This window comes from Aythya ferina (genome assembly GCF_964211825.1).
Source record: "Aythya ferina genome assembly, chromosome: 12".
Classification (NCBI taxonomy): domain Eukaryota; kingdom Metazoa; phylum Chordata; class Aves; order Anseriformes; family Anatidae; genus Aythya; species Aythya ferina.
This window is the reverse complement of record NC_140308.1, coordinates 13,205,720-13,231,841: the sequence shown is the minus strand read 5'-3', so window position 1 is coordinate 13,231,841 and position 26,122 is coordinate 13,205,720. Positions and strand designations below refer to the sequence as shown.

Genomic DNA, 26,122 nt, shown 5'->3' with positions numbered 1-26,122 from the left:
ATATGTCTGCCTCGTTCATTTCTGCCTCGATTTTCCTAACCCCAACCAATCTAATTTCAAGCTTAGTGCTTAGCTACTTGTGAATTAACAGGCCTTACTGGATATTAATAAAAATAATAATAAATTGCAAAGCTACCAAAAGGAAATTCATGGATTCAATTTAGTTCAAAGGTTTATCCAGGACAGAGAAGCTGAGGAAAATGTATGTGCATTATAAATGTTTAAAGAGCAAGATTTATTGTTCAAATTCCAGTTCCCTCTTCCTTGCCTAGCTTTCTTGTGTCTCTCAACCAAAATTATTCCTGGTATTAACAGAAACTGGATATATCTTATGAAGAATGTTGTGCTGTGTATTATACAGACATTGGCAGTCAACACTGGGTAGATGTAAATGAGCTTGAAACATGAGTACGGAATTCACAGAAGGAGGTTTTATGGACCACTCCTGAAGGGCACTGTTCTACAGGATGTTCTGTTGTCAAGATTTCTTCACTGAGAAGAGCTATGAAAACATCGCACAGCATTATGTAACAGTAATTACAGGGCACATGCAAGGAGCAATTTATTAAAGAAAATAAACCTCTTCGGCTCTATTTATCTGCTGGGAAAACTGAAGGAGTAAGATTGACGTGGCATTCCTAAGCACCTATTTGAAGCTAATGGAAGGTGCACATGTTCAGCACCTCAGGTGGGGAAAAGGTCTCAATGATCTGTTTGCAACCTCTAATGAGCCAGTGCCTAAACCAGAAGTGGAATTTGCATAACCCAAAAGATAGCCCTTAATCAAAACTTACATATTCAAAGCGATCCTTGCAGAGCTGAACCATGAGATGAAGAAACACGAGCCCAGAGAACCAGAGGCACCACATGACCACTTCTTCCACTGTCTGAACATTCAGCACGCCAAAAATAAAGATGAACTTGTAGAAGATGAAATTCCAGAACTTATCCTTGAGATGCTGAAAAGGAAGATGTTTGGTTACTGCCGTGAAAGCACTGATAATCCACATGCATAAAACTCCCTGCCCAAAGTAAATAATATGTAGGGGAGTGAGGGAGGGAAAGAGAGAAAGAAGATGGAAACAGGAACATGACAATGTGTTAGCAAAAGCCAGATGCATACACATCTATAATAGTTATTTGTTACCATTACTGAATTAAAAAAAAAAAAATACTAAAAACATTAGAAGTCCCTAATATTTGATTTTCCACACCCAAGCAACACAGCTACTGGGCCTCAGACACAAAGTTCTCCCTGCTGTGCTGACCAGAAGAACAGCCACATTAAGCTAGACAAGATGTCCAAATATCCTAGCACCATGCTCCCAAAAGTACCTGTCAAAAGTAGAGATAAAGATAAAAAGTCAGCTCTTAAAAAGCACAATGCCTACAGTGGAGAATGAAATGGATGAGCAATATATAAAAAAAAAAAAAAACTATTCCCACGCACATGCAGCATGAAAGAAAAAGTATGATCTTCTCAAGCAGCAGACAGAAAGCCAGTTTGTTGAGGAGAGAACAATGTTATGGAATAGAATGCTTGGTTAAGGAACACAATGAAATCACCAGGACAAGAGTTAAGACACACCCAGAATTCCTTCCCAATGCTGCCACTTTTGGCTCACCAATGTTAATAACCTCTAAATGAGGACTGAAGCTTATCCCACTGTCCAAAAGCAAATGGATCCACAGTTATTGACTGCCACTTCTCGTTTTAAGAGGGTGGAGAACATCTTGGAAATTATCACTGGTTACAATGCCACATCCTCACAGTCAACACAGATGGAAAAAGAAGTCTGGCCCGATGCAATTTCAGAGTGCCCTGTTTGTAAAACACCTCACTTGGAGGCTGTAAGGGGAGGGAATCACAAGCACAATACGCTGTGAGGGATCCATGGCTATTCATGAAGATTTAGGTGCCTCGGCTCTGCGTGTCAAAAATAATCATGACCTGATTTTTCCTAGAGCACTGCAATTACACAATTATTTTTAAAATATATACTATTCCAACCACTGCTGCTGCTTTCATCTTTTGCAGGATCCTGCTTTAAAAATAAAATGGGGCTTTTTAAAAAACATTCTCACATAGCCTCAGAGCAGGACGAGCAGCATGAGCCTTCAGACCTGATCACCTCCTTTCTCCGGGCACATGCCTACCTACTGCCTCGTACACCTGGGGTGGATCAGGCATCCACTCAGTGCCTGGGGCTGGAGAGCACGTGCACTTCTCGAGCAATCAAGGCAAAAATCAAAGTACAAGAGGGAACTCCAGCTGCCAGTGCTGATAACTAACTATGAAATGTAATGGGGAAATGCTGCCAAATGCAATCAGACTACGGAAGAATATATGGATGTTATAAATACCATGAGACAAGGTGGACTTGTAAGAAATCTGACCAAGTGTATATTAAGGAAGCAGGATTTTCAAGCTGACCGTGGGCTTATAAAATATAATTAGGACAATGAAAAAGAAAGGTTCGCTCCAGACATGAACTGGAAGTTTGTAACTGCAGATATACTGGCTAACTACGAGGGGTTTCTTGGGTGGATTGTTTTCTGAATGGTGTCACTGGATACCATTTTCAGAAGTGAGAACTCCAAGTAGTAGGAATTAAATTTGTTTTAAAATTTATTGTGTAACTTAAGCAGTTCCCTATAGAAAACCACACCAGTCACACACCACGAAATTATTCAACACCAGAGACACCAGGGCAATGCATTGCTCTCTTACCTGCCTCTCACTGACACGAAGAGGACCAAACACCACATACTGGATTAGTTTAGCAACCAACATCAGAAAACAGCAGGCAGTGTTCACTAGTACCTGCAAGGGAATAAAGCAGTCAGTAACAAATACTTTTGCCCTACTCAAAAAGGGAGGGAGAGAGGGGGAAAGAACGAGTCTAACAGAGCCTTCCTTTGTTTATTAAATAGTTCTGGCTGCCTTTTTTTTTTTTTTTTTTGGTGAAATTTAAGCCTGGCCTCTTCTAAGATAGGGACAGTAGCTGATAAGTCACAACTCCTTTCTAGAAATACTAACACTTGATATACCAGTAAATCCAACAAACCCAACGCTTTGTGATAAACTGTTTTATGCAGATTAGCAAACTTTAGCACTAAGGAGCATGGGGTCAAAACCTACAGCTCACCAGGACGCTTATTTTGCTTCACGTGCAGGAGCTGCATGTTAAGCATACATCTTAAACAACTCCACCTTCAATCTGTTGTTACTTGAAACACACAGTAGCATGCAAGCTTTCTGTAACAACCCTGCTCACATCTTTCCTGGGAGCCTGGTTTAAAGCAAAGCAGTAAGGAGCCGAACACGCGGGCCTGGAAAACTGTCAGATCTGATGAAGAAATTTGTAATTATCTGTTGACCTACCCGAAACACTAAGAGGCGGGGGGAGGCGATGATGCAGCATCGCCCTGTCATGCCTAAGGCACACAATCAACTTTTCCAGGGCTCTTAATTTAAGGTCCTAACGCCAAGTTTCCGAACAGCCTCAGCAGGCTGAATGTGCTCAGCATTCTCAAAACCTAAGCCTCGGCCAAGCGAGGAAGCCGAACACCTGCATTACAGCAAACACCACCTCTCACTGACAAACATCAGGAAGTTCAGCGGCAAGATTTCAGCCGGGCATTTCTGACATCCCCCTGCCGAGCCTCGACTCCAGCCAGACCACAGGGAAATCAGCAAAGCAAGAAATTTACTCTTACGCTATCATCTCTGAAACTCGTTTGTGCTTCTAGAGGTATATAAGTATTTTTTTTAAAGAATGCGTGGATGTTTCCTCTTATCTATGTGCCTTTAAGTATTAATTCTTGAAAAAAATACAGAAAGCGTGGGCTCAAAGCGCTGATAGAGCCTCACAAAGCTCCCCAGCCGAGCCACCTGAGCACTTCCAGGGCTCTAAGTGCTCAGGGCCCCGCAGCACCCCCTCCACAGTGCCGATTTCCCCCGATTTTCCCCCAAACCTCTCACCGGGAAGAGCTCAGGCCCCGCTGCCCCCCTCGCCCTCAGCCCGGGCGCCCAAGCAGGGCTGCAGCCGAGCCCCCCCGCCCACCACCACAGGCCCCGGCCCCGCTGCAGGACCCGGGAGGGGGAGCCCGGGGGAGCCCCGGGGGCTGCGGGGCGCTGAGGGCCGAGCCCCCTGCGGCCGTCCCGGGCCTCACCCAGACGCAGAGGCTGTCGGCGAGCAGGAAGGAGGCGACGTCCAGGGCCCGCGGCCCGCCCCGCGCCTGCAGCTCGGCGGTGGAACCGGCGGCGGATTCGGGGGCCCGTCCGAGGGCTCGGTAGGCGCTGAGGGCGGCTGCCAGCAGCGCCAGGGCGCTGAGCGCGGTGTAGGTGCGGAGGCTGGGCCAGGGGAAGCGCTCCAGGAACAGCAGCGGCATCGCGGAGCCCCCCTGCGGGCCGCGGGCCCGCTTCCTGCGGCCTACAGCCCGCCCGCACGGCCCCCGGTACCGCCCCTCGCCGGGGCCGGGCCGCGCCGCCCCCGCCGGGGCCGGGGAAGGGGAAGGAGAAGGAGAAAGAGAAAGAGAAGGGGAAGGGAAGGCCCCGGGGAGCGGCCCCGGCTCCCGGCTCGGGGCGGGGGGTGCTGAGGAGCGGCCCCCGGGCGGCCGTTGGGGTCCCCCCGAGCCGGGGAGGGGCGGGTCCGCCGCCCGGCACAGGGCACGAGCGGGATTCGGAGCAAGGCTGCGGCAGAAGGGTGAAGGCAGCGGCTGAGTATGTGAATAAAAATGCGCGGAGATGTGTGGGCTGCTGCAACCTGCAGGAGGCTGAAGTGTTGGGGAGAGGGAGCTGGGGTGCTGGGATCCCTCGCACCATGACACAGCACCAGGAGGTCGGCATCATGCAGAACCGCCTGCATGAGGCATTGGCACACTCCAACATGAGCCAAGCTCAGTCCTGCTACAAATATATAAAATGAATCTGACTTCTGTATTTAATTGGCTCTCAGGCCTGTCCAGCAGAATTGACTTGTGTTAGGCTGTTGCTTTCTTCAGGGGACAGAGAGGGTGAAGATGCACGTTTTATTTTGTGAAAGCCCTGTACAAACAGCAATGCCTACAGATTATTTTGAATAAGTTTTTTAAAATGGCTTTAATTATTTATACTCTCGCTCAAAACAGAAACTCAGTTCTTCAAGTTAAAAAAAGGCTCAAAATTATCTTGCACCTAGTTGTACTTCTGAATCTCTCCCTCAGACTAAGTCTCTGCTCAGGGATGAAAATTAGGGCACAGTCAGATGTGCCCTGAATGGTCAGATCCTCCTCTTGTTCTCGAGGTTTTCTGTATTGCTCAAGTAACAAATTTTAAAATATGCTCTTAAAAGTAGAAGACAACCACAGAAAAAAAAAACACACTGGAAGACAAAGAGAATCAGACCCATTTTGTTTAATGTTGTACAAAAAAAAGGTGAGTATTACAATGAAAAGTGATTAAAACACTGATATCTATCACATTGCCATCCCACTACTCAAACAGTTGAGATTCGCTTCTCTATTCATACAAGAGAAAGTTCAGTGGACTTCAGGTAAAGAACAACATAAAAAAAATCCTTGTCACACACATTCTTTTTTCTACATTTTAAAGCTGTGCTCACAGAGACGGCTTCTTCTGTCAGACTCTTCGGGTATATGGGAGCTCAGTTGTAGATAAAGTTGAACCTAAAATTAAAAGGGTTATACCACGTGAGAGACTTTTGTTGTTTTCATTTAACTGACATTTTGGAATGAATAAGCAAATGTTTTCGTTTTGCTCTTGATAAGACTCCATCTGACAGAGGAAAAGTGATTTTTTTTTCCATAAGACGACTTTAGCATAGCAAGAAGCATTATTTTTAACAGCCAATGCTATGCTAGCATTGCACATCTGTCTCTTAAGGCTGCAAAAGAAATAATTATTTCATCTCTTTAGAGAGCTTCACAGATATGAAAATACCAGTGAGAGTTATGTAACCCATCGGTAACTCTCACAGCATTTCTGTCATCAGAGCCAGTTTTACACACTCGAAAGGTAGCAGACAGACTCAGCAGAAGAGCTAATTCTTGTCAACTACATTTCCCAGCAGACAGAATAGCACTGTGCACACACAAAGCGAAAGGAAGCCTCCATCTCAGCTTCCTGATGTCCTTTGTTGGGATGCAGCCATTGCTCTGGTGCCAAACTGGAGTTTGGCTGTGTAATAGCCCGTGCTTCCCTGGTACTTTAGGCAGAGCAGGGAGGGGGAAAGGCCCTGAGCAACAAGTACCAAAATTGGGACTAGACGGAGGAAAACACACAGCACATAACTCAGTGCTTCAAATAAGCATCTTGGCTTTTCCTCTCACACTGTCCCAAACACTTGTAAGAAGCTGGTACTTAGCAGGGGCGAAGCTGCGCATGCACTTTCAGGTTTTCCTCTGTTAAAACTTCCAAATGGGATTTTGGTGCTGGCAAGATGCAACCACTGCCTCTGAAGTGTCCACACCATCTAATACGTCCTCGTGCCCCTCAGCTCTTCACCTGACATTATGCATCCACCACAACTTGTGCGAGACAAACTCTAAGCTCTTTGGGATAGCTGCAACCTTTTCATAATTTGCTTCTGTAGTGCCTAGCCTTGCTTTGGTGTCAAAGTTCCCCAAAACTACCTCACATATGAACATAATATACCTGCTCAAAAGTTGAGGAAGGCTGGAAATAATAGGTCCATATCCTGGTGCGTTGTCATAGAGCTCAAACAACGGTGCAGCGACCAGTTTGTAATTTTTGGGGACTGCAAACAAAGCTACAAATAAAGGTGAGTTGATTAATATTAAACAAAAAAACCATCCACCAAGCATTCAGACAAGGTATCACCCCCCCAATCTCTAAGCAAGATTGCTACATACAGCACTGTAGTACTAGAGCAGGTTTATTCCCTTCACAGTTAAATACAGAGTTGTACACATGGTGTGGGAGCAAGAATGGGAATTTACTAGGACCTTGTGTTCAGAGGATCACCTAGCTTCAAAACTGATACCAGAATTTATTTTTTTTAATGCTTAACTATAAACAACTGCAAGCATATGAAAATTAACTTGCTACCACATTTCCTTGCATGAAGTGCGAGCATTTAGAGTTTTATAAATCCAATATTCTGTAGCAAACACTTACCCTTTTCTTGAAGCTGGACCAAGAAAAGCTTTTTGTGCTCTTTTGGTTTTGTAATATGAGCTGGGATATAGGGATACTGGAAGAAATATAAAAAGTTTGGTCATACAGAGCTTTGAAAATACTATGTGTTCTTAAATGCTCATGTATAAGTTATTAAGCGCTGTCCGAGTTTTCAGCACATCCTACGTTGTTTCTTCATGGCAACAAATAATGAAAACAGCTTTTGTGAGAAAGGATCAAGAAGGAATCCTGTTGCCTTCACAACTCTCCAGAGGATCTCAAGAGGTACCAACACTCATTACCAGTTAACACAACCCAACAGAACAGAAATGTGTAATAGCAAACTGAGCAAGTATTCGCAGGATCGAAGCATTCAGAACTGGAGCAGTCAGACCATTTTATTCACAGGGCATCTGCTCCATCTGTACCAGTGAACAAGTTTCCATTGTGGTTAAAATAGCTTAAATGAGTTTAAATGGAGTGCCTAGCTTAGCAAGGGACTGGAAACTATTACATCCATGCTTTCTCATCCATCAGGACAGGCGTGACGAGGCAGAGGCAGTTTCCACAAGAAAAACTTGAAAAACTTTGGAGTTTGTCCTCAGTCACAGAAAGCAGATGAAATAGATTAAAAAAAAAAAAAAAAAAAAAAAAAAAAACCAACTAACAGCTCACATAGCAGATAGTCTAAAAGCCCAACTGGCAGATTGAAAACTTTTGGAAAAAATGATCAATATTGAAGAAAATGAAAGCCAAGAGACGTGAGAGATGTGCTCACCTGCGGAGGTTCGAAGTTCGGTCTCCACCAGTTGCCAATGCAGTCATCGATCACCCAGTCTTGCTGAACACCATCCTGACGGCCCAGTATCTATCAAATACCCAGTCACAGTCAAAATTAAATGCCCCAAGCAAAAATTTCAGAAAACATACACTGGAAGCACAAAGACTTGTTGTAATAAGGGATGTAGATCAGGACTACTCTGGAACAGCTTTTTTATTTATTTATTTTTTAAAGAATATTTGTGTAAAGTGACATTTTATCATAGAAACCTCTCTTGACAGGACAAGGACACTTTAGAAAACATTCCAAATTCCATGCTACGTTCAGTTGTACTACCACAGAAAGAACAAAATGCCACATTATACTACCTGACAGTATTAACTGAGGTTCAGCAGAGCGCATTTAAGCTATTAATCAGTGTGTTGTGAAAACTGTCTCAAAAACTTGTCCTCAGTCGTGCTCAGCATCATAGTTTACAGCCCACCTACACACTCACTTGCCTGAAGCCAGCCCAAAAGCAAAGCTGAAAACGAGCACAGGGCTTGAGTGGTAGGAAGGGGGGCTGCCACTGGACCGCTCGGTTACCCTCTCACCACGCAGGTGAACGAGAACCGACTGCTTTACGTTGTTAGCTGCCCAAGAACATTTTACAACCAAACACAAAGGCATCAGAATAACAGAAGTGATAAGGAGACTACTTTAATTCTTTGGCTATTCTACTAACTCTAGAACAATTCAACATTCTATAACATTCCAGAATTGCAACATAACGAAAGAAAACAGACCTCTGTCATTAAGCGTTTGAGCCCCTCTACCTCATCTTCTCCTGGATTGAGTTCACCACCAGGTCTGTTAAAATAATCAATGATTAAAGCTAGGTTTACGCGTTACAGTATTGACAGACTTTCACAGGTAAGTTCGGACATGCTTCCAGGCGGGGAGTTACGAATTCACTCAAGGCTCTTGCACCTGAACTTCCACATCTAACCTTGTTAAAGCTTAAGACAAAAGGATAGCCTTCACCAAAACTGAAAGGGCTACCACATGTCCCTTTGAAAAATAAAACTGTACACAAGACTTTAACGTCAATGGGACAAAAGTATGACAATACGCTTGTTAATGAACAGGGCATTTAAAAGGTAAAACTTAAACAGCAATACAAAACCATCAGAAATCAAAGAAAAGGTTGTAAGTATCAACTGTAGTTGCTCTAATCTCAAAAGCAGCCCTTAGTGAAGCATACAGAAGCATAAAAGTCAAGTGGGGAACCCTCCTGCATTTAATGCAAGATTAATGAAAGAATAAAAGGACATTTACATCACAAGTTTTTCTGAAAAATGGTCAGAGTCCAGCCTACTTAGTCCACACACACATCCCACATCAAAATGTCTAAAAAGCACCTGGATACCAAGTTAGATTTTTCCCCCTCACTTGAGAGCAAACACCGCAAGCGTTAAGAACATCCACTGCGTGTGTTACTGGTTGTAACTCGTCTCAAGTCCAGTCCACCCAGTTTAAAACAAGAAAACAAGCTCCACCACCACAAACGTATGATCCAAACTAAAATTTCACTCCAGTAGCGAAAACTATTAAACTAACTGACATGTTTTTCCTCACACATTCAAATGCCTTTCTTATTGCCTCCAGCCTACCCAGCAGTTTTGTAAACGGATCCCATTCCGTGTTTATCAGGGTTTATGCCCCGAGCTTCATTTTACCATTTCTGCAGCCACACCATATGGGTATTTAAGCATAACTGCTTTCCTAACAGTGTGAGAACAAAAGGCTGTCTCTGATAAGAGTGTTAAACAGGACTGCTGATGCACTGTAACTAAGATTTCCAGCTGGTCCAAACCCAAAGTGACCCCACTCATGAGTCAAACACACGTATTTCAGAAGAAAACTTCATCATCCAAAAAACCAGATTATGTCCTGGCAACAAATGAATCCCCTTCAGAACTCCTAACAGAGCCGGCCACATTTTAGCTTCTAATAAGCACATTTAGAGGTCTGGGATGTTAAGGTTGGATTAGGAAGGTCGGTACAATAAGCAGAGACTTACAGCTTGAAGAAAGTCGTCCCCAGCTGCAGTAACAGCACGTGGGGCAGCCTATGCTCGTGTACGATCAGAACCCCTTCCACGGTCCGCCTCATGCCGATTTTGTCAAATTCTTCTCTCATGCGTTGAAAGCGAGCTGCCACTGAGCTGTCCTTCTCATAGAGGGGCTCCTTTGTACCAAAGGTATAGTTGGTAAGAGGATACCTATAAGGAAAAGAAATAGGTTACAGCATGACAAGAAGGGTGGATTTAAATCACAAGCACACAAACTGTCCCTGCTTGAGCAAAGGGTAACTCGGTTGCTCTCATAGGGAGGTGGCAAGCTGAGTTGCAGCACCCGCATGACTTCAAGATCTGCTCGAGGAGATACAAGCACAGGAAGCCAGGCTGACTGGACACGATGTTACGGGGCTGATTCAGAAGCAGGCAGGGAACTCCAGAAGTGCCAGCAGCCCGCTTGGACCTGCACACCGCAGAGCAACGGCAGCCGAGGCTCTGAGAGGAGCTGGGAAAGGGACGGGAGAGAACTGCTGGGAAGGATGGAAGCTGCACGGGACAGCTCCCGTTTCTGCAGGAGTGATGAAGAGCCTGAGAACTGAACTGTTAGAAGAGGGTTTGCTTTGATGGGGAAAATGAGATGCCTGGATCACGGAAGGGGAACACTGAGTGTCAAGGGCAGGGCTGGGGGCCTGGGGTAAGAAGAGCTTGAGCAGATCACGCAGGTGGCTTTGGTGCTGGACCTCTGCTTCCTCTAGGAACAACGCAGTGTATCCTGAAGGGATTTCTATAGGCAACAGGGACTGAATACGGAGAGAAGAATCAGAAGAAAGGAAAACTTAAGAAATTAAACAGTCCAAGAAGGCACAGAGGGCAACAGGAAAGCATTATTGTACAACTAAATGCAAGTAAAGAAATCACAACCCACTTCCAGCTGCTGGAGCCATTCTCAGGCACACAAGTGAGCCAAAATTCATTTCCTAGCTGCTGATACGTTCATGAGCAAGCTTCTCCCCTGCACTTAGAACCACCTACGTTTCCATTCATTTCCTTTCTTTCTGATTCCCAGAGAGCCATACTAACAACCCGCTGTGTTACCCTGTAATACCCTATACCATGTGTGTGTGGGTACATCAGTTCCTACCTCAAAACTGTTAGCTCGTGCTTTACAAAAAAAGTTGGGAATAGTTTCCTGCTGATTCTTCTCTTCAGAAACACCACAAAAATATCCCAACCTTTGAAACTAGCATTCAAACTTCTGCAATAAGACTCTAACTGTGAATAAACCCAGCTGTACCAAGCCATACACACTAATTTGTTTGATTAAGGGCTAACAGCGAATATGGACTATTGCAGTTCACATTTACTGCTTTGCAGCTTGACAGGCGTATTTCCCAAAGAATGCATCAGAGTTTACTCAGAGAAGGCAGCAGAAATAGATGCCTTCTCGTGCAATAAAAGTACAAATAATTGCGCTAATTGCCACAGATATGAACTTTGTCAGGGAGCAACCAAAGTGAAGTTGAATTAAAACACCTGGCTCACTTGGCAGCAGGGGGATCTAACCACACGCTGCTGCCCACGATGGGTGAGCTCAAAGGCAGCAGAGCCCCGCTGCTCTCCCAGGAGTCACCCTGAAAGCTGCAAGAGGGGCAGAGGGGCCACCCCTCGCCCCATGCCACCTCTCCCTGACCCCCTAGAAACATAGAACCATAGATTCATACAGGTTGGAAGAGACCTCTAAGATCACCTGGTCTGACCACTGCTGTCACCCACTAACCACGTCCCCAGGCACCAGGTCCAACCTCTCCCTGAACACCCCCAGGGTCGGTGACTCCACCACCTCCCTGGGCAACCCACCCCAGTGCCTGACCGCTCTTTCTGAGCAGCAATGTCTCCTGATTTCCAACCTGAACCTCCCCTGGGGCACCTTGAACCCATTCCCTCTGGTCCTATTGCTGGGTACCTGCGAGAAGAGGCCGACCCCAGCTCCCCACAGCTTCACTTCAGGCAGTTGCAGAGAGCAATGAGCACTGCCCTGAGCCTCTGCTCCTGCCTGAAAGCCTCCCTTGCTGCACCCGGAACCCCTCAGAGCCCCCCAGAGCCCCTCAGCAGCCCCCCAGGGCCCCTCACAGCCTCCCCCCGGCGCGGGCCGAGCGCTGTCGGGGCGCTCACAGGTTGATGGTCCTCTCAAGGGTGAGCGGCTTGGTCTGCTGGATGTACTTATTGCCGAACTGGTTGACCCCGCGGGGCCAGCCGGTCTGCGAGCGGTTGGGCGGCACCACCGACATGGCGGCGAGGGCAGCAGGCCGGCGGGAGCGCCGTCCGCCATCAACCACCCGGAAGCCGCCTCAACGCGCCGCGCTTCCGACCATAGAGACGAGGTCCTCCCGCGCGCGCGCGCGGGGGACGCTGGGAGTTGTAGTCCCCGCCTCAGCCCGCCAGCGCCATGGGGGCGAAGCGGCGCGGAGCGGCGGCGGCGGGGGGCGGCGGGGAGGAGAAGCGGGGGCGGCGGGCGGCCAGCGCCCAGCTCTGCGCTGCCCTCAGCGATGCGGCGCTGAGGGAGCGGGCGGCGGCGGCTTGGGCCCGCGGGGAGCCGCTGCGGGACGGTAGGAGCCCGGTTGTGCCCCCCCCCCCCCACCCCTTTAACCCCCGGTGTCCCCCCCCCGGTGCCCTCAGCGCCGTTTGTGCCCCCTCAGAGGCGGTGTCGGTGGAGCCGGCGCCGTTCCGGCACGGGGTGCTGCCCCGCTTCCTGCGCAGCCCGGCCTTCGCGGCGGAGCTGAGCGATGAGCTGCTGGGCCTCGGCTTCACACCGCGCCGCAACGACCTCGTCTCCGGGCGGCAGGTGCGGGGAGGGGGGGATGGGGGGTTGGGGGGTGGGGAACCGGGGGGGTTTGGGGTCAGGGGATAGGCAATGGGGGGTTCTGGGGGCAGGGAGTGGGGAATGGGAGGTGCTTGGGGTCAGGGGATGGGGGACGGGGGGCGTCTGGGGTGAAGGGATGGGGAACGGGGGGGTTCTGGGGGATGGGGATGGGGAATGGGGGTGTTTGGGGTCAGGGAGTGGGGATCGGGGAGGTCTGGGGTTAGGGAGTGTGGAATGGGGGTGTTTGGGGTCAAGGGATGGGGAGCGGGAGGTTCTGGGGGATGGGGATGGAGATCGAGGGGTTCTGGGGTCAGGGAGTGGGGAGCAGGGGGGTTTTGGGGTCAGGGGATGGGGAGATGGGGGGTCTGGGGATGGGGAACAGGGGGCATCTGGGATCAGGGAGAGGGGACCAGGGGGTGTCTGGGGTCAGGGAGTGGGGAATGGGAGGGTTCTGGGGTCAGGGGATAGGGAACAGGGGTGTCTGGGGTCAGGGAGTGGGGAACGGGGGGGGTTGGGGTCAGGGGATGGGAGACGGGGGGCGTCTGGGGTGAAGGGATGGGCAACGGGGGGGTTCTGGGGTCAGAGAGTGGGGATTGGGGGAGATCTGGGGTCAGGGGATGGGGGACAGGGGGTTCTGGGGTGAAGGGATGGGGAACAGGGGGTGTTTGTGGTCAGGGAGTGGGGATCGGGGGGGTTCTTGGGGATGGGGATGGGGAATGGGGGTTTCTGGTGTCAGGGAGTGGGGACTAGGGGGTGTCTGGTGTCAGGGGATGGGGGACGGGGGGTGTCTGGGGTCAGGGAACAAGGAGCGGGGGGGTTCTGGCGGATGGGGATGGGGACCGGGGGTGTTTGGGGTCAGGGAGTGGAGATCGGGGGGGGTTCTGGGGTCACAGAGTGGGCAACGGGGGGTGTCTGGGGTCAGGGAGTGGGGACCGCAGGGTGTCTGGGGTCAGGGGATGGGGAACAGGGGGGTTCTGGGGGATGGGGATGGGGACCAGGGGTGTTTAAGGTCAGGGAGTGGGGATCGGGGGGGGGTTGGGGTTGGGAAGTGGGGGTGTCTGGGGTCAGGGGATGGGGAATGGGGGGTTCTGGGGTCAGGGAGCGGGGATCGGGGAAGATCTGGGGTCAGGGGATGGGGAACAAGGGGCATCTGGGGTCAGGGAATGGGGACCGGGAGGTTCTGGGGTCAGGGAGTGGAGAACGGGGGTGTCTGGGGTCAGGGAATAAGGAATCAGGGCATCTGGGGTCAAGGGATGGGGGTATCTGGGGTTAGGGGGGTCCAGGAAGTGGGAGCCAGGGAGCGTTGGGGGAGAGTCTGGGGTAAGGGGGTCTGGGGTTCAGGGGTCGTGGGTTGGAGGGGTCTTGGGGGGGACTGGGGAGCAGGGGACACGGACCGGGGGGTCTGGGGATGGGAGCGAGGCCTGGGGCAGCTGGGGAGCAGGGACCAGGGACCAGGGTTTTGGGGGCCGAGGGGTGTCCAGGAGCAGGGTCGAGGAGATTCCAGCAGGACCCCGGGGGTGTCCGGGAGCAGGGCTGCCCTAACCACTTCCCTCCTGCCCATCCTTGGGGTGCCACAGTCCGAGGAGCTGGGGGCCCGGCCGGAGCCGCACGTCGCCGCGCTGAGGTAAAGGCCCGGGGATCCTCGGGTAGGAGCCGAGGCCGGCCCCGAGCCTGCCCTATACCTCGTGCTTCGCTCCGCAGGCGAGCGCTGAGCGGAGACGTCCGAGCGTGGCTGTCTGCCGTCACCCAGATCGAGCTGGAGCCCACCATCGACATCTCCTGCGCTAAATACGAGTGTACCGGTCAGTCTGCCAGCAGCCCCGTCCCTGATGCTGCTGTGGGGGTGCAGGGAGCTGTGTTTCTGCAGAAGACCCTCCAAACCCCCCTGCGAGCCCCTTCTAATGCCAGGAAGGTCCAAGAAACTGGCAAAAGTCACAATCAGGGAGAAGAAACACGTGTGAGGTCCAGGTTACAGAAAAGCTATCGCTGCAGTCACCTCACCTAGCCTTTTCGTCATGAAAAATCACCTCAGGCCGGGGATATTTGTACTGCTCTTAACTCAAAGGTTTTCTGCACAACCAACCGTTGGCCTCTTCTTAAGAGATCCACCCCCTTCTAGCAACAAACCTCCTCAAAGGGCAGTGGGGCATTAAAGAATCAGACCTTGAATCACTGATTAATGTAGGAATCTCTGTCCACTGTACCCAGCAATAGCTGCAGAGGGTGGGTGACAAGAATTGTAACCATGTGCGTCGTCAGAGTGGGCTAATCCATCACTTACAGCAAAATCCCACAGCGTTACTCTTGCTGTGCTGGTGATGCTGACAGGTGACACTACTGTTCTTGGGCAGGGCACGTTTATTCTTGTATCTTTGTGGGGACAACGCTGAGAAGGAGCCACTGAAATTAATTGTATGTATAAGAGGTTCTAGTGCAGCAAAATGTGTGTAATTGCAGATGTCTTACTGTGCCACGACGATGAGCTGGAGGGTCGGAGGATTGCTTTCATCCTGTACCTCGTGCCACCCTGGGAGAAGAGCGACGGGGGGACGCTGGACCTGTTTAGCACAGATGGTAAGGGCTTGGAGCTCAGCCTCAGGGGGCTGGAAAAGATGAAGCTTATGTGGCCCTTGCAGCAACTCTGCCCTCAAGCAGTACAAGGAAGATAAATAATTTATTCTTCATTCAGAAAAGCTGACATATGGATAAAATTTGCACCTTGGAGAGAAGGGCTGTAGTAGTCTTTGCAGACAAAGCCAGGGGGTGACAGCAGAGGAAAAAGAGAGGCCAATAAAGAGGGGAATCCTTTTTTTCCCTGCTTTTTTGAAGGAGCCAAGAGCGGAGGCAGGATAGAAGTGAAGCCAGTAACTGTGCTTAGAACTTTAATGTGACGAAGATAACTTCCCTTTCCAGCAATAAAAGTTCACTGATTGCTCATCAGGCTCTTGCTCTGAGCTCCATACCTTACACCCAGGTGTCTCACCGGTCACAACATCATGAAGGCGGAGAGAAACGTCAGTTCCTCGCATGCACCAGTTCTTATCTTAATCAGAGTATGCTTTCTTCCTCCTCAGAACACTTTCAGCCACAGAAAATCATCAAGTCATTAATGCCTTCGTGGAACACGCTGGTTTTCTTTGAAGTGTCTCCAGTCTCTTTCCACCAGGCAAGGAGCTGCCTTTTATTCATTTTGATTTTTCTCACTGTTGTGGTTATTCATTCCGTGTGTAATAACAGTCCTGGTGGGTTGGGGAGAAGGAAAAGGGAGAAATGTACACAGTCAGGACAGATAATTATGTGAAGTGCTGTGTTTTAAAGGCTAGTGACTTTGAGGAGGAAGGAACTGACAAAGCCAGCTTTAAACCATCCCTCTAGCTTCATTATCGTGGGGAAGAAATTCCAAAGTCTTCATGTGCTATTTGGAAATTTATGACAGTTGGAGGCTAGCAACCAGTCGGAAGGGGATGGCTCTCTCTTCACAGTGCCATTACAGTTCAGCACTCTCGAATCTGCAGCTATTCAGTTTAGCCCAATTTATGTCTGTGCACAATTCGATTAAATCAATGTTTAACAGTGGCTATCGCTGTGAAAAGCAAGGGTTTCCACAGACCAGTTTAAATGCCAGGATAAAAGACTAGCTCTTAGTCTGAAAGGTTTAATCCAGAGCCAAAGGCATCAGGCAAGTGCCCTTCATGATGGCTTGTTTTACAGCACTTTTTAAAAAGTAAAAGACAAAAGTGAGACCAGTATAGCCTGCTGTGGCCCACGAGCTCATCTGTATTCTGAGTATCCAGATGAACCTGTGGCAGCTGATTTTTGCAGCCTGTGCTGGCTGGTTCTTCAACAGGACAAGTGGTAGAAAACCGACTTTACTTTTAATAATAAAGTGACTCAACCTTTGCTCAAGCTATCAGAGAGGGGGAGTGGGTTCTGCTGGGTGCTTAGAGTGAAAGCTTAGGATCGGATTTTGGAAATCTACAATGGATTTGAGCATCAGAGTTTCCTTTCGTCCCCTCTGTGTGAACAGAGAATAACCCAGTTTGCTCTAGCCCTTGTCTGACTCCTGTCTGCATCTAGTAGGCTCTCTGGAGTCAAGTCTGCATCTTATGATGTGTCTATGTAGCCTGTTACGTGGTCTAAACAGTAACGTGCTGCTCAATGTTGTTACAGGTGTCAGAGATCCTGTCGGAGGAGAAGTGCCGCCTGTCAGTGAGCGGCTGGTTTCACGGCCCACCAATAGACAGACCTGCACCCTACATTGAAGCTCCCTTGCCCAGGAGCCCACACATCCCTTACGATGTGAGTAGCAAGCCTAGATTTGCTTACCTGCATTTCCATTTCTTTCATGGCAGCTGGAGTACCTGCTTGGGACACACCAGTGCTTGGGGATGCTTTAATCTTTAACTTATCCCATTCTTTTTGTTTCTGTCCATACATTTGTGGCTAGTTTCCCTCTTTTATATCTCTTTTTACTCTGTCCATTGTGCATGCCAACAACAGCACAGAGAATGCAGCTAATACTCCTTGTGCAATTAAAAAAAAGAAATAAATGGAGTCTTGGGGGTGGAATCTAGCTCTGTGACCAGTTGGGCAAAGAGGAACTGGGGAATCATTCTTACTTTTGCAAATACACTGTTCAAATCCATTTCCCTTCCAGCATGAAATCTTGTACGAGTGGATCAATGTAGTTTATTTGGACATGGACTCCCAAGCTCAAATCCAGGAGGAATTTGAGGAGCGATCAGAAATTCTCCTGAAGGATTTTCTTAAGGTGAGCCCCGTGGTTCCATCTGATGCGGCCTGCCAGAATGGGTCTTGGGGCTAGTAGTGACCACACATCACGCAGGCTGGGAAAGGCCTTGCTTGTACAGCAACTAAAACAACTAATTTCACACCCTGAAGGTGTGAAAGGACGAGGTGACCTCAACAAGTCCCTTCCAACCTCAACCATTCTGTGATTCTGTGGTTGGATCACCTGCTCGCTGCCTGTACACTGCTGTGTAGGGACACATCAAAACCCACAAACTTTGCTTTACCATTCTTTTTTCCTACTAGAAGCAAAGCAGAAGGATGGAAACACGTCATCCTTCCTGTGGTGACCGGAGTGTCCTTACCTGTCCCTCAAGCTCTCGCAGCTAAGGAGCACTCAGGGAACTCGACCTGTATGTAAAACAAATACCCGCAATGGTTTTGTCTTACTTAAAAGGCTTTGCTTCTCAAGGCTGACTTACCCCTGCCTTACTGAGCATCCATATCTCAGTGAAATTACATTTTCACCCAGAAGAAAATCAAGTAATGTCTTATCTATTAGTCACTGGCATTGAAAATTCACTATGCCTGCCCAGCCTGTGCCCTTCAGCTCAGCAGTCCTTAGGAGCCATAGACAAGTTAGAGAAAAAGTTCAAGTGCCTTATGTATGAGTACAGGATGGCTGCTTGTAATACACCAAGAGAGACCTGGAGGGTAAACGTTCAAGTTTCTGCATTATCTTTCTCATGTAGAAAGAGAAATTTCAACTACTGTGTGAAGCTTTGGAGAACAAAGACATCCAGTGGAATACCCGGGGGCCTCCCAACAAAAGGTAGGAAATAACAGCATCCTGCTTCTACTGACCATGCCAAGCGGGAGCTGCTGTGAGGCTGCGCTGACCGACGTGGCCATCGGTTCCCCACTGCTGATACCTGTTCTGCCTTTCAGATTCTACGAGGCAGCAGAGGAGGACAGCCTCCCTGACATCCTGAAGAACTTCCTGCAGTTCTTACGCTCAGAGGCTTTGTTTTTACTGCTTTCCAACTTCACTGGCCTGAAGCTGCACTTCTTGGCACCTTCCAATGAGGATGAAGATGCTGGGGAAGGAAGAGCAGCAGACAGTGCTGGGCACAGCAGTCCCAAACCCAGGCAGGATGGGACTGAGCAACACGCTGATGGCAGTGCCCATCAGCCTGACCAGCCTGACGACATCCCCGAAGCACAAGACAGCGAGACACAGAACGGTAAGTGGAGCAGCAGCAGCATGAAAGGACTAGAGCAGAATCCTGACTTCAAGGGTTTTGGTAGCAGAATTCCCAGAGATTCTCATGGAAGTAGAATTTCACCTGCAGCAAGTGCAGGGCACAAACATGGGATTTGGAGCATGTCAGATGGGGTATCCAAAAAAAAAAGCAACCATTGCAGAAGAATTTGGACTAAAATAATGCATTGGAGCAGCATTTTGAACAGACCTTGTCAGCCCCAAGTCTATAGGACAAGACTTCTGCAGGAGTTAAAGCATGGGTGAGGAGGGAAGGCTGTTGATTGCCCGATAATCCTTTGCCAATAGTTACATGGTTTCTACATCCACATGTTCCTGCTCCATATAAAATAGATTTTTATATGAGAGACCAAATCAAATAGAAGGAAGTGAAGAGATTAGAAGTAAAGGTAATTTTGGATTTAGAAAACTAATACCTAAAAATTAAGATTTAACCTTTCAGAAAATGTTTCCAGCCTAAACAGCCACTTAATTGCCAGCAATAAGATATCGTACGTAAACAATAATATTAATTTTGGAATCATGGACTGGTGCTGTTTATTTAAGGCAGTAGCTTTGAAGTTTAAGGGTAGAATTTTTTAAAATGTTCATCTTCTATGGACATTGGAAGAAAAAGGAATCAAAAACCGGGTCCTACTGAAAATCCCACCCAAACACTTCAGTGGTACAAAAGCTTTGTTGTTTTTTTTTCTGATTTCCACAGCTAGACATTTGCTTTTTCTATCTACAATGCTCCTGCTGTGTGATTTTAAACTTGTGTAGGAGGAAGGCATAGTTTGAGGCTGCATGGATTGAAAACTGAGCTGGGGCCATGAGAAAAGAAAGGCTTTCCCAAATTCTGATGTACCTGCCTGGGATTCACATGAAGAGTGAGTTCAGAGCACTATCTTCCCTGAAGCATCGACTGGTTTTGCAGTGTACTTGCAGAGCAGACAGGTTGTTGCTGGCTTTTGAAGTTCAGAGCTGTACTGTAAATCTGGGGTGGTGCGGGGGGACAACTACAAAACACAAGGAAGAACTGGTTAAACCAAACCACGTCGCCTCTTGGACCTGTCAGAGAGCAAATCGTGTCATCCCCCACCTCTGCCCCACATTGTACAAAGGGCATAACTAAGAGTCACCTCTGAAAAAGAAGTTAACATGAGATGTTTTACTTTTTCTTCCCTTTATGTTTGCTGGGGCCAGCAAAGAGGGCTTCACAGCGGTGTGAACAGTGCAGGGGCTTGCTCCCCACATACTTAGAGCTTAGCAGGAGCAAACTACTGGTCAACTTCATTGTTTTCCCTGGCATTTGTTCCCTCCCATAGGCTCAAGTACCCCTGTGTGCGCAGGGGAGCTGCGACACTGGACCAATGGGCACTACACTCTAGTCCATGATGCTCAAGCAACTGAGTTTGCTCTTGACCTACTCTTCTTCTGTGGCTGTGAAGGTAAGCAGACAAAAGAGAAAGGTAACTCATTCTCCTTGACAAGGTTTGCCTAAAGGGAAGGCTTTGAATTCTGAGCATTGCTACAGCAGCAGAAATTTCCATGCTTTTCTTACCTGAAAGGGCTTTGTAGATTTTATCCTAATCGTTTCTTTTGCATAAGCACTGGTTTCAGTGGTCCTTACGCAGAGATTTGGAAGTGTGGCCATGGGATCAGCTTTGACTCTGCTTCCCCATGACCTGTCCTTTTCCAGCCGGGAGGTGGCGCCTGGGGGGCTCGCTGGGGCAGAGGGAAAGGACGGGGACCTTGGGGGCTTTCCTCCCACTGGGGGAGGTCCAGGTAGCCAGAATGCCTGCTGAAAGTGTTCCTTTTGGCTTTTTTTTGCTCATCAAAACCATCAGTGTCTCCAATTCACAAAGCCTAGGGGTTTTTAAAGTTTCTTTAGGCATGTTGAGGCATTTTAGATTGATTGCTAGTTGGATAATGGTGAAAACAAAAATATAAACATAAGCATTTTTGACAAGATAAGCCCAGAATGCATGGCTGAAGCCACCTGGCACATGCTTGAATTGAAATCCTTTTGCATATCTGCTAAGGCAAAACTGTTCTGCACGTGAGGTGCAGAGAGCCAAACAACCTTAAATGGCCTGCCTATGCTAAAAGGCAAATTTAGCACGGTTGCTTCAAGTCATTTCTGAATGTAAAGGGGGAAAAAAATAGCCTGTCAGGAGGTAAATCAGGGATAATCCTGGATCTAGCCACTGTGCTGAGTGGGGTAAGAAAACTGCGTCTCCAAGAACGCTGCGTGGAGTCTGGACGGTGTTCAACTCTTTCAGAATCTTTCTGTTCTGTTTTCAGACTGGGATTCAGAATATGGTGGCTTTACTTCCTACATTGCTAAAGGTGAAGATGAAGAGGTAAGGAGCTCAGTTACTAGTTGCAAAGTAGATAAAAAATGTTTAGAGTTGAGAGGCATGATTACACTTTGTCCTAATGATAATATAATGTTGGGGGTGCTTGGTATCACACGGGAGCTTTATGTCTACTCTCGAGCTTCCTGCCTGAATTACAGCTCATGGGTGTAGCTCTGGGTTCAGCTTTGAGAGGCGAGCGTTCACTATAAACCTTAAGACTCTAGCAAAGCAAGTTTTTGAAAGTAATTTTTTCCCTTACTTTTGTGCCTTCTAGCTCTTGACAGTGAACCCAGAGGACAACTGCTTGGCCCTGGTATATAGAGACAAAGAAACTATGAAGTTTGTGAAATACATCAATCACCGCAGCTTGGCACGCCTGAAAAAGCATCCAAACAGAAAAGGATTTTGGGATTTTTCATTTGTCTATTATGAGTGATGGTTGAGTGACCCTTGTCACTGAAAATAGTGGCTTTGGGCAGGTTTCTGTCCAAGCTGGGGCCTGCCTAAGCCCAGACAAACTTTGATGTTAGCATCAACAAACTTAGTTTGACTTAGCTAACTTGATCTCATTGTATACGAACTGTACCCTTCAAAGAGGGTCCAGGTGACTTTTTTTAATTAACTGTACACACGGAAATCCAGTCTCCTGACTTGGTTATAACATGTGCTCTTCACTGCTTTTAATGGTACGTGGAAGGGAGCATCCCCATGCAACTGATAACTACTGTATCACAGCTTTCCAGCTGTTCTCTCATGGAAATAGCATGGTGGGATGAGTCTCTCATCTGTCAGGATGAAAATTACAACCGTGCATGGCCCTAGGCTGATGACTTTTATTAAAAAAATAATAATTAAAAAAAAAATGTGTCAGTTGAATGCTTCAACCTGTAGCTGAGCAAGTTCTGTTACAAAATACCCAAGACATTTTCTGGAGCTTAACTGTTCACCTTTTGTAGTGTCAGAAATAATGGAATTGCCCTGGGAAATAAGAGGTTTTTCCAGCTGTACAGCTTTAGGGAATTGCAAAGGAAGAAAGCGAGGCTCTGAAGCCGCTGGCATTGACAAGGCCTTGGCCCTGTAATAGGGAGCTGGACTTTATTATGCTAAATGCTGTGCAGGCAGACTCAGATGCAGCCCCTACTCCAACGAATTTACAAGTCAAGCAGTAGGTGAGAGGAGAGACCTGCTCCTATGTACTTCTCTACTTGTGAGCGTGTCCTGGGACAGCTTCGTGCTTCTGGTATGAAAGAGTTGTGGCTCCAGTCTCAGGAGAGGTTGGGCTGGGAGCAGGAAGGTGTCAACTCACCTCTTTTGGCTCATCGACCCCAGGGAGCAGGAGGATCACCTACAGCATAGCCTCTTGTCACTTTGACAGTTCTGTCTCAGGGGCTGCTAAGCTCCAGGGTGGCTTCTGTCATTGGAGAGAGGGTGCTCAGATCTTTCCAGGTAGCAGGTATGCAATTCTTGTGGTAGGCAGCTAACTGCTGTAAGAAACGTCGTGGTCTTGGTGCCATACCTTCCCTGCGTACGCGCTTTCACTAATTGTAGCCTGCCTGCCATGTTAATTGCAAACAGGGCTGTGCTGGACGTGTCACCCCTGGGGTACTGTCAGCCCACTAAGAGGTGCTGTTGCAGAATGCGTGCTGAGCACTGAGGGAGGCCAGCCAGCTGGGCAGCAGAACACCACGCTGTAGTCTTGGCCCTGGCATGCACATGCTTGCCTAAAGCTTTTCTGCACTGGAGAGACGCAGGTGTACTCTCAGATCAGCCAGGTGTACTTGCAGATCAGCCAAGCCAGACAATGTAGGCTACGGGCCTGCAGCAAGCTGGAAGTGTGCACATTTGTTTCCTCCTGAATCTTCTGGGTCAGGAGAGGGACTTTGGTTTAGCCTGCTACATCTCCAGCTCCAGGTGTATTCTCACTGCAGACACCTGGGGTGGTGTAAGACCACAGCTAGCAGCAGAGGATCAGCAAGCTCAAAGTAAGGCAAGTTGTGATGGCACAAATGCTCTGCAACCTCAATGCAGAAGCAGCAAGGGCTTCGGGTGTGACTTTATTCTGAAATGGATTAGGAGAGAGATGGACATGGCCTTGTTCACACTATGACTTGTTTTCCTAAACTGGCTTCTCTGTGCACTGCAGACACTTTCAGTTTTAGTGTCCCTCTGCTACTGGTTAAGCTGCTTACAAGGGCATGAAGCTAGGAACAAATACTGAAATGTGCATTGAACTCTGTGAATCACTAATTCCGGTTAATTTCTGAGGCACTGGTACATTTCTAGGCAACAGCTATTCAGGAGGAGAAAGAAGTCCTTACTCTGAGCTGCTACAGTAGAAAAAGACAAATAACAGGAGAATTCAAAGGGAAAAAAATCAAAAACATTTGTGCAGTTGCAAACAAAGGTTACAGATACCACAGCTGTTCACAGTGCAGTCAACTAGGCAAAGTTGGGAGTAAGTTAATTAACAAAAAGAAATTACATATTCTTCTGCATTGTCAGCCTAAGAGTGTGTTTGGTAGGTCTTGGAACAGCCTCCCAAAAGACTGGGAGGAAGCTGTACTTCTTGAAGCTTACTGCTTTTTAATAATAAACAATACACTAGAGGGCATACCAGCCTCTACTTGAGCGAGCCAGTTATCTCTCCGATTGTACAAGGAAACACCCTTCTGCCTCAGGTGACTGAGATGAAGTAACCTAAGAAGCCAAATTTGCACTTAGCATTGAAAGACCTAAAAAACAACACATCTCTCTTCTCCCACGCTTCCTGTTACGTACAGGTAGCCCGGTGAAATTCCAGGTGACAGTAGCTACTTGATGGGGAGAGGGAGGGACCCGAATTTAGACTGTGCCTGTGATGGCAGCCCTCTCTAGAGATGCTCTTACTGGTGTGTGTATGTGTAGCTGCCTACAGCATACCCTGAGCATTAAGGGATATATGAAATATGTACTGCCCACCAAGAGAGAAAGCAGAACAATACAGAAAAACAAATAAGGACAGAATAGCAAATGAACAACAGGGTACAGAGTGTGCAGCAGCTGAGAACAGAAGCTTCATACCAGGTTCAAGACAGCCTCCTGCAGAAGCTGACCAGCTCAGCTACACGAGGATGCACGTTTCCCACCAGATTACTGCACTGCCACAGCCAAGAACCCTGGCATTTTGATGCAGGGTACCAGCAGCTTTCAGTTATTGAAGTGCTGAGTTATTCAAATGCTCTGTGACAAATTTTTCAGGATCTGGTTGTTGCCTGTTTGCCAAGGAGCTGAAAACTGAAGTGATTCAATACAGTTTAGCTGTAGACCAGACTGAAGGAATGATTTTTGCATTCATAAACACACAGCAAGTTAAGTTCTGACATCAGGTATTCAGTGAATTAGGATTAATCGAGATGAACAGCAATCCACGGGACTTGGAGAAAGTGTGGCTAAAATCCGGTAACCTATTGTCAGCTGTCAGTTCCATTTTTTTGTTTGTTTGTTCTTAAACTCCAAAACAGAACTTGAACTAGGACACAGGAAATCCCTGTTGCACAGCTCCCTCTTCAGAGGGCACTGATCCAGCACAGGATTTCGGCAGCACATTTCTAAGGCAGCAAAGGGACCTTACGGGAAAGCCATGTGCCCGTGAGCACACTGCCTGCAGGCACAGCAGAGCCCCAGTGCAAGTTTCAATTTCAGGCAGGCACCAAAATGCCCCAGAGGGGCAGGAAAATGGCCTGAACCCAATTCCCAGTGCACGTACCAAGGCCTGCTGCTGTCCAAGCAGCCTTTCCCAATAATTTTTAGCAACTAACGTGCAGTGCTACTGGTGTGACTTCAGAGTTCACTTTGTACTTGCCCAGTGGCTTAACTTGTTGTGAACAATTCCCCTCCCGTTCCCGAGAAGAGGATTACTGCGCAATAGCCCTGGACTGAATCTTACCAGTACAGATTGTTTGCTACTCATTTCTTGGTGCAGGTTCAGCTGCGCACGCTGCTTATGTCAACTTGCTGCTGTGTGCCAGCCAAGGGCTGCTTTATTTCAACAAGCAACTGCAAGCTTTGTATCACTTCAGCTTACAGGATGTGGATTGTACCTTTGGCAAAGACAGAAGTTGTTTTTACGGGAAAATAAATGACAAATTTGTTGTCAGAAACCTAGCCGGGGGAAATCAGCCGTATCGGAGGTCTGGACTGTGACCGCAGGACTGACAGTGACACAGGCTGCCAAGAGCAGAACAGAGCCGGGACTGGAAGTGCCTGATGTGTAGCCCTGGAAGTCAGGCTGATGGGAAAGCTGCTTTCTGATCACAGACACTCTCTGATCATTGAACGGACTACAGAAATGCAGCTAAGCAAGCATTAGGATTTTGAATGTAAAGAGCAAAAGAAGAGCTGGAAACAGTGGGAACAAGTACAGCAGGTGGCAGAAAGCCCGAGACTTATGCCAGGAGACTGTTCCATAATCAAGTCTTACAGCTTGCTCGCTTAGAACAGCACGGGTGGCTCACCACCCTTTTCACCAAGAAGCTGGATTTGACTAACAACCAGGTTCTTAAAAGGATTCAAATGAGCTCTCGCTGCAGATTGGAAGTGACAGAGATCCACGCATTTGGCAGTGTAATTCTTCATCTTGAAGGGGTGAAGCACTGGCAAGGGGCTGTTTTGGAGATTAGAACACATTGCAAGAATTAATTTCCCCATTCAGCTGCCTGCCCCGTAGCGAACAGTGGGCTGCTGGTTTTAATTTGGTATTAGCAAATAGACAGAGCAGTTACAGGAGGCGAGTACTGCTGACAACCCTGAGAAGCTACCCAAGAACATCCTTTCACAGATGTGATGGACTGCCTACTCCCCGCCGTGCTGCAGATTGATCCATGCAGTGGTAGACATGATGAATGGTGCAGGAGCAGGAACACTGGCACC

The 26,122-nt window shown here is 48.1% G+C and overlaps 3 protein-coding genes across 3 annotated transcripts in view; 1 reads left to right on the top strand and 2 right to left on the bottom strand.

Moving 5' to 3' along the window:
• Positions 1-4,574, bottom strand: part of AMFR (autocrine motility factor receptor) — a 29,944-nt gene extending 25,370 nt beyond the window's left edge. The window contains exons 1-3 of the mRNA XM_084533534.1: positions 4,177-4,574; positions 2,732-2,824; positions 795-959 (exon numbers count right to left, since the gene is read on the bottom strand). Of these exons, the coding sequence (XP_084389660.1) occupies positions 795-959; positions 2,732-2,824; positions 4,177-4,395 (477 nt within the window). The 5' untranslated portion in view covers positions 4,396-4,574. The remainder of the gene's footprint in view (positions 1-794; positions 960-2,731; positions 2,825-4,176) is intronic.
• Positions 4,575-5,383: 809 nt separating this feature from the next.
• Positions 5,384-12,363, bottom strand: NUDT21 (nudix hydrolase 21). Its single transcript, XM_084533560.1, has 7 exons — positions 12,154-12,363; positions 9,985-10,185; positions 8,708-8,771; positions 7,920-8,009; positions 7,142-7,217; positions 6,659-6,773; positions 5,384-5,670 (listed from the first exon to the last, which is right to left on the bottom strand). The coding sequence occupies exons 1-7, from the start codon at positions 12,267-12,269 to the stop codon at positions 5,649-5,651; spliced, it is 684 nt and encodes a 227-aa protein (XP_084389686.1). The 5' UTR covers positions 12,270-12,363; the 3' UTR covers positions 5,384-5,648.
• Positions 12,364-12,412: 49 nt separating this feature from the next.
• On the top strand, positions 12,413-22,098 carry OGFOD1 (2-oxoglutarate and iron dependent oxygenase domain containing 1). The gene is made up of 13 exons (XM_084533535.1): positions 12,413-12,587; positions 12,678-12,823; positions 14,419-14,465; positions 14,543-14,643; positions 15,299-15,415; positions 15,916-16,007; positions 17,012-17,140; positions 17,499-17,612; positions 18,343-18,422; positions 18,539-18,834; positions 20,180-20,302; positions 21,159-21,217; positions 21,489-22,098. The coding sequence occupies exons 1-13, from the start codon at positions 12,428-12,430 to the stop codon at positions 21,648-21,650; spliced, it is 1,626 nt and encodes a 541-aa protein (XP_084389661.1). The 5' UTR covers positions 12,413-12,427; the 3' UTR covers positions 21,651-22,098.
• Positions 22,099-26,122: the final 4,024 nt, after the last annotated feature.

Bases quoted from the DNA above. Each gene is read 5' to 3' on its own strand.
- NUDT21 (XM_084533560.1), bottom strand. From the start codon at position 12,269: ATGTCGGTGGTGCCGCCCAACCGCTCGCAGACCGGCTGGCCCCGCGGG. The intron at 8,010-8,707 runs GTCTGTTTTCTT...GGTATTTGATAG, and splicing joins TCAAACGCTTAATGACAGAG to ATACTGGGCCGTCAGGATGG. The intron at 7,218-7,919 runs GTGAGCACATCT...TATTTCTTCCAG, and splicing joins CGAACTTCGAACCTCCGCAG to TATCCCTATATCCCAGCTCA.
- OGFOD1 (XM_084533535.1), top strand. From the start codon at position 12,428: ATGGGGGCGAAGCGGCGCGGAGCGGCGGCGGCGGGGGGCGGCGGGGAG. The intron at 16,008-17,011 runs GCAAGGAGCTGC...ATGTTGTTACAG, and splicing joins CTCCAGTCTCTTTCCACCAG to GTGTCAGAGATCCTGTCGGA. The intron at 18,835-20,179 runs GTAAGTGGAGCA...TCCCTCCCATAG, and splicing joins AGACAGCGAGACACAGAACG to GCTCAAGTACCCCTGTGTGC.